The sequence below is a fragment of the Gracilinanus agilis genome, chromosome 3 (assembly GCF_016433145.1).
Source record: "Gracilinanus agilis isolate LMUSP501 chromosome 3, AgileGrace, whole genome shotgun sequence".
NCBI lineage: Eukaryota > Metazoa > Chordata > Mammalia > Didelphimorphia > Didelphidae > Gracilinanus > Gracilinanus agilis.
Genome location: NC_058132.1, coordinates 409,365,122 through 409,372,287, shown reverse-complemented (window position 1 = coordinate 409,372,287; position 7,166 = coordinate 409,365,122). Strand labels below are relative to the sequence as shown.

Genomic DNA, 7,166 nt, shown 5'->3' with positions numbered 1-7,166 from the left:
AGTAGGTATATACAACAGTCAGCTATGTTATACTCAAATAATAAAATGAGATTTCTCTTGCTCAAAAATAGTATAATATAGAAATACAAAATGTATGCCTTTTTTTTTTTTCAAACAGTCTCTACCAATATAAAAAAAAGTCTCTAACTTGTTCCTTTTTTTACAGTAAGGCTGAATCTCCTTATCCATGCAAGTAAAATCCAGTTACATAAGTACCTTATTAGTTATAAATGTAGTGAAAACTTAGGTAATAATCTACATATCTGTGGGAAATGTGAAACTTAAAAGACATATACTTAATTTATAAGAATTTTTAAATATATTTCTTCCCTTATTAAAGTTTCATTTCTGTCTGTTCTATTTCTTCTTCAAGGGAAGTTGTACATAATGCAGTATTCGGACGGCATATATAAGCACTGGTTTCACTTCCCAGTTCTGCTAATTGTTCCAGTGAAGAAACACAGGGATAATGGTCTTTTAACATATCTGGTAATTTACAAAACTTTTCCTGAAGACGTCGAGAACGCCTCACTGGTGTCAGAAACTTCAAATCCTTAAACGAAGCACTATTTTCATCAAAATTCATCTTCTTTTTCACACTTTGCAAGTATGGAGTAGTTGACACATTATATTTAATGACATAAGACCCACTGGTTTCCTTATCAGGAGTCCCTAAAACACTTGTTGAATCTTCTGCTTTTTCCTCTTGCTCTCTTTCGAACACCTGTAGTTTTACATTCCTTGTTTTATCTATATCTTTTGATTCTGAATTTTCCTCTGTTGATGTCCCATCTACATCAACTTTATCCTGATTTATAACTTCATCACATAATTTTTTGACCTCTTCATTAGCCGAACAAACCTCATCATCATTCTCCCCATCATTGCTCTTCACTTGACTCTTCATTGTTAGAATATCTGCAAGTGCATGTCGCATTTCTTCCATAGGCTGAGCCCCAGCAAGAATGGCTTCTTCATATATTGCTATGATATTTTCAATAGGGCTTGTAACTGGTTCAAGGCGTGCAAGGCATACCCAATACTTAACAAGTTTCTTGGCATCTGGAATTTTTACAATGAGCTCTTTCAGTGTTAAAAGTACTTCTTCTCGTGGACATCCCTTATTAATTAAGTTCAAATATTCAGAAAATATTTTGTTAACTTTATCAGTGAATAATCTTTGCTCATCTTCTTCTGCGATGGTGGTCCAGAAAGATTCAACTGGTTTTTCTTTTGGTAATTCCATGTTGGGTGGAGCAGGTGCAGCAGGTGCAGCAGGTGGAACCGAGAGACCAATTGTAGATGATCTTTTAATTACTCTTCTTTTGTCATTTTGCCATTCAACCAGACGAGCTCTTCTCTCTTCTGCTGATTCTTTGGTTAAGGTAGTTCTTCCTGTACTGATTGGTGCTTTTGCTAAAGTGTATCTTCTCTTATCAACAATTTTGGAATCTTCCCTGAATTTGGTACTGAAAGATGAAGCAGGTTTGGCTTCAGAAACACGAGTGGTTGCAGCTCCAAATGTCTTACATTTTGATTGAGCTTCATTTTCTTTTTTACCAGAATTCAGATTTGTCTTGACATTTGATAGTACTGGCTTTGATAGAGGTATTATCTTTTTATTAGGCTCTTTTCGGATAGTAACATTGGCAGAGGTTCTAACAATGGCTTCTTTCTCCTTGTTCTGGATAAAGTCAATTTGCTTTTTCCCATAACGCTGAAAAGTTGTTTTGTTCTGGGAAGTAGCAGTGCTATCGGATTTAGTGGAAACACTTGTTATTTGACAACCTTTCACAGGTAAGTTGCTGCTACTTACAGACTGAGGCCTTGTTTTAAGAACAGTATTTGAAGTTTTCTTACTTGTCATAGAACTTTCATCTGTAACTGTTGATGGCTTTCGAAATGAGTTAACTTTAGATTGGACAACTCTACCACGATAAGAACCAAGGACTGGTTTCTTTAGCAACGCAGTATCTTGCTTCAACTTCTCTGCAATGAGTTGTTTTTCATTATTATTTCTTTGAAGGCGAAAGGTTTGGCTAAGTGAGATACTGCGAATTTTAGGGTCATCTTCATTTGATGGCACTTGTATAATTTGATCATAGTTCTTAGGATAACATGCATCAATATCTATAGCTGAATTTGTCAATAAATTGGTAGATTTTAAAGGAGCACCATTTCTTTCTACTGTTGGAATAATTTTTCTCCATATGGGCCGATTAGCATTTTCTTTATCATCCATTTTGGTGCTAGTAAGCTTCAGAGCTTTTGGTACCTTCTGGATTGTGTCTCCAGATGCCTTTCTATTACAGTTACTATTGCTTTGAACAGAGGCTGGGACCTCTGACTAGCAGGCAGGTGCAGGGTGATGGCGCTCATGACGAAGGCGGGGTGGTCTTTGGGGTGAGGGGATAGGGTCTCCTCAGTAGCTAATCCCCCCCACCTTATTTTTTCAAGAAACTTTTTTCCAGTCCTCCTTAATCTTAGTGCCTTCCCCCTGAGACTAGACTTAACATATCCTTTATACATTTTTATTTTTATTTTTTTACTTTTTTCTTTTTACTTAATTTATTTGCTTATTTATTTGTTTGTTTGTTTTTGCATGCTTATTTCTAGATCTTCCCCAAAAGATGCTCCTTGAAAGCAGAGACCAGTTTTGTCTTTCTTGGCCTCAAATCCAGTTTTTGGTTCTGAGGCCAGCTCCCTGTTGATGCCACATATTGAGGGAATTTGTCTACCCAGAGGGTCCCAAGACCCTCAGGAAAGAGAATTCTTGCCACGGAGTTCTGTTTGACAGGAAGTTCATAAATTAGGAAAGGCTAGAAGATAAAATGTTTAATTAACATAGGCTGAGGGGCAGTTGCTAAGTGGATAAACAGAGCTCTGAACAAGGGTGGATTTACCCTCTTTGGGGGTTTTATACTTTTTATACACTGGGCAAAAGGAGGCTGCCCAGGCCACTTTCCTTATTTAGGTGGCTGAGTAACAAGGACAAGATATCCACTGATTAGGAGGTAACCCTGGTTTGGAAGGTAACCTTGGGAAATCAGGGAGCTGCCAAAAAGCAGGTGTGTTCTAGTGGGGCTGCTTTTTCTGGAGTATCTCCCCCAGTGGGGGAGAGGATTCTAGGATAATTAAGACAGAAATTAAGACAGAAAGAAAAAAAATTTAATTCTTAAATCACCCTAGATTGGATAATATCCTCTAATCTTAAGAACTTTTTCACACAGATGAAAAACATATTATTTATATGAGCATATGATTTGGGGTTTTGGTTTTAAAAGATTATTCTATTACAAAAATTAATAATATGGACATAGGTGTTACATTATAGTACATATGTAACCCAGTGAAATTGCTTGTCATCTCTGGGATGGGGCAGGGAAGAAGGAAAGAAGAGAACATGAATCATGTAACCATAGAAATATATTTTGCAATTAATTAATAAAGAAAGGCCCAGGGGAAAAAATTGAGTGCATTTTCAATCACTGTAATCTTTCCTCCAGTATCTAGTCTATTCTCATGTACCCTAGCCTCTGGCTACATCTTCTGTCCCAAGCCTTTCTAGAACCAGTATTGTTCTGCAGTGCAGTGGAAATTCCCAGTCATTGTGTTACTGCCAGTCTTTTCCAGGATGGAGCTATCCCAGGGCAGTTGGCTTTGCATGGTTTCTGTGGTCATAGTCTTCCTTGTCCTGATTAAAGATTTTTTTCTATAATTTTTAAAAGTTTGACATATTCATGTCATGGAATATCATTGAATGGTGAAAAAAATAATCTGGACAGTTTCAGAGGAAGCCAGAAAGTCTTCTGTGAACAGATACACAGTAAGGTGAGCATAATCAGAACAATTTATACAATGACATTATAAAGAAAAACAGTTCATAAAGACCTTAGAACTCTGATCAATGCAAAGATAAATCACGTGCATCTAGAGGACTAAAGATGAGAGGTACTATCTACCTTTTTTCAGAGAGGTGATAGACTTAAAAACACAGGATTCTTTTGGCCTTGGTCCATGTTAAAATTTGTTTTACTAGATCATGTATATTTGTTATGAAGTTTTTTGTTTTCTTTTTTAAAGTAGTGGAAGGCAGTGAGAGAGATAACATATGCATACAAAAATAAAATTTTAAAAGTTACTAATAATTTTGAAAAAATTCAGTCAGTAGACTTAGAAGATTTTAATAAAAGCTTGTACGATAGTATACTGAGAAATATATAAAATGGTAACCATAAGAAAGTATAATAAGAAAATTGGGTAAAAATAAATTCCCTCTAAAAACCTGGGGCATATTTACTTTCAAATATATACTGTGTCCATAAGAAACCCATGTACATACAAATCTGTACATAGCTGCATACCCACACATGGATCCATATGTATCTTGTTTGCAGAATGTAATCCCTAAATAAAAATGATTTTAAAAGCTTAAAAAAAAATACCACCTTGACCCTGAAATAAACCCCTAAATCTTACAAATAACTTCTTCCCTCATCCTTTTATTCGGATATAATTAAAATTTGGTAGAACCAGGAAAAAACCCAACCCTATGTTTGTTAACTCTAGAAAAATAATCAAACAGAAAACAGTTTCCACAGCAATTATGCTTATTTCCTTAGAAAGAGGTCACACACACACACACACACACACACACACACACACACACACACACACACACACCCCAAACTAAGTTCCCTGAGCAGACAAAACTTTGAGTTTCTGTATTTTTTCATTTGTGGAAAATTGGGGATGAGTAATCTAGGGAAGCTATAATTCATGCAATAGGAAATGCTAGGTGTCCATTTGGAATGTTATGTACACAGCTTCTATTGTATGTCAGAGCTAAGTCCTGAGTCCTGATAAGATAACAGGGAACAACCTCAGAGTCATTTATAAGATTTAGAGGTTTATTTCAGGGTCAAGATGGTATTTACTCTTATGTAGGATTTATGCCCATATAGATGCCTCAGGCTTATCTTTAAGTCTCCTCAGAGTCAATTTGGTGGGGTAACTCTGATCATGCCTGGCTATTAATGCCTAGAAAAATATATCCTGGTCAGATTCATTCCCATATTCACTGTTATCATCATTTCCACAAGCATAATCTTGACCAACGTGCAGGTCATCCATGTTTAAGCACAAGTATCACAAATATCATAAATATGAAATAGGTCTAAAGTTTTATCTATAATTGTTGAAAACAATTTAAAACATGGGTGGATAAATGCTTTGATGACAACAGAATGATATATGTTTATAATATAATTATAATAAACCTATAATAAATAATCAAGAGAATAAAAGTAAGCATAATAAAATTATAAAAACAATGGTTATTAGCTATTAAAAATGATCCTCTGAGGGCAATATACAAAAATTAAATAGTTTCTTCAGTTTGAGATGGATATAGGAAGGGAAATTTACTCACATTCTTCTTCACTGGGTTTGCAGAATGCCAGTCTTTTAACTTTCCCTTCCATTCAGAGAAATTTAGACAGTAATTAATGTCCCAATGGTTTCTCCCCCTAGCCCTTGGCTAGATCTTTCCCTTTTGTGTCCTTTGTAAAGCATCAGCCACTCACGGTTATTCCTGTCTGAGACTCCTCATTTTCCTTTGTTACCATTGTAAAACCAATCAACTATTCCTTTCATCCTCAATCCCCAAGTTCCCTAGAAAGGTATTTAAGCTTCCCACTTTGGTAGTTCCTTGGAGTTGTCAATTTAGCCAGGTTGCCTCTCCCAGGTGTCAGTGATCAGAGCAAGGAGTTTCAGTCCTGTGTGGGTGTGTAGCAGGCAGCTGTGTGAGACCTAATTTAGCACTGAACCCCTTTCCTTAATTAAAGAGTAGTTTTCCTGCCTATTTTTTCCCAGTCAATAAGCCTCGGCCTTGGATTACTCCTACTAACACTACCTTTGCTCTTATTCATGCACAAAATAAACAGAAGCAGAAGAAAATCATGAAACCATGTTGACAAAATTCACTACAAGGGGCAGATTCAAGATGGTGGCTTAGTAGTAGCTAAAGTTGAAACTGCGTTGACAATCTTTCCAAAATTCACTACATATTTAATTTACATAACTTCAATGGGGCCCCCAGAGAGGCAGCTAGTGGCACAGTCAATTGAGGACTGAGCCTGGAGTAACAAAAGTCTAGGTTCAAATAATTTCTCAGATATTTTCCCTGGGCAAGTTGCTTAGCTTTTATTTGCCTCAGTTTCTCAAACTGTTGAGAACTGAGATATCAAATCAGAGATAGTTATCAAACTGTAAAATGAAAATAATAATAGTATAAAACTACCCCAAAACTATTACCTTTGTTTTGGAATCAATACTAAGATAACCCAGATTTTTTTATTTATAAGCTTATTTTTATTGATGCCTTTCCACTCCGCATCTAGAAAGTCATCCTTTGTAACAAAGATTAAAAATAAGGAAAAAAAATTAAAACATTTCAGCAAAACCAGTTAATGCTTCTATTTTATTTGGGTGACCATCTAACTCTAGCAGAATACTTTAGTCAGGTGTTTTTCACCTGAGCTCTGTGAAATCCCAAGAGGCTTTTGGATAGGTTTCAGGTTAATTGTAAAATTGCATTTGAATAAAAATTACATCTTTAATTTCACTAAAATTTGAGTTCATTATAATCAGGTAAATGTTACTTTTTACATTTAAAATTATTATGTGGAGTTGGTAGGCTTCATTAGACTGCCAAAGGGATCCATAACGCTACAAATGATTAAGAACCCATGAAAAGTTTGATCAGACTGAACACACCTTGAATTTGAAATATTTTGTCTGAATTATCTATTAATTATTCTTGTTCAATATGTATAGGTGATTATGGTTATATAATAATAATGTTATTATTGTTCAGTCATTTTTTTGGTCATGTTCAAATCTTTGTGGCAGCATTTGGGATTTTCTAAGCTAACCTCATTTGAATTGCTTGTCAACTCCAGGAGAGAGGGGGGAAGGGAGGGAGACAATAAAGAATCATATAACTTCAGAAAACCTATGTGGAAATTTGTTAGTAAAATAAAATAAAACTAAAAAAAAAATAAAGAACCTTCAAAAGAATAGAAAAGGAAAGGAAAGGAAAAAATCATTACTAAGTATTGGCTCCAAGGCTAGCTTGGCAATAGGGATTAAATAACTTGTTCAGA

At 35.3% G+C, this 7,166-nt stretch overlaps 1 protein-coding gene across 1 annotated transcript; it reads right to left on the bottom strand.

The window, feature by feature from the left end:
• Window positions 1-334: 334 nt before the first annotated feature.
• Window positions 335-2,379, bottom strand: LOC123239594 (cytoskeleton-associated protein 2-like). Its single transcript, XM_044666861.1, is given in 2 exon segments — window positions 335-2,322; window positions 2,325-2,379. Coding segments are annotated over 2 exon segments (2,043 nt in total).
• Window positions 2,380-7,166: the final 4,787 nt, after the last annotated feature.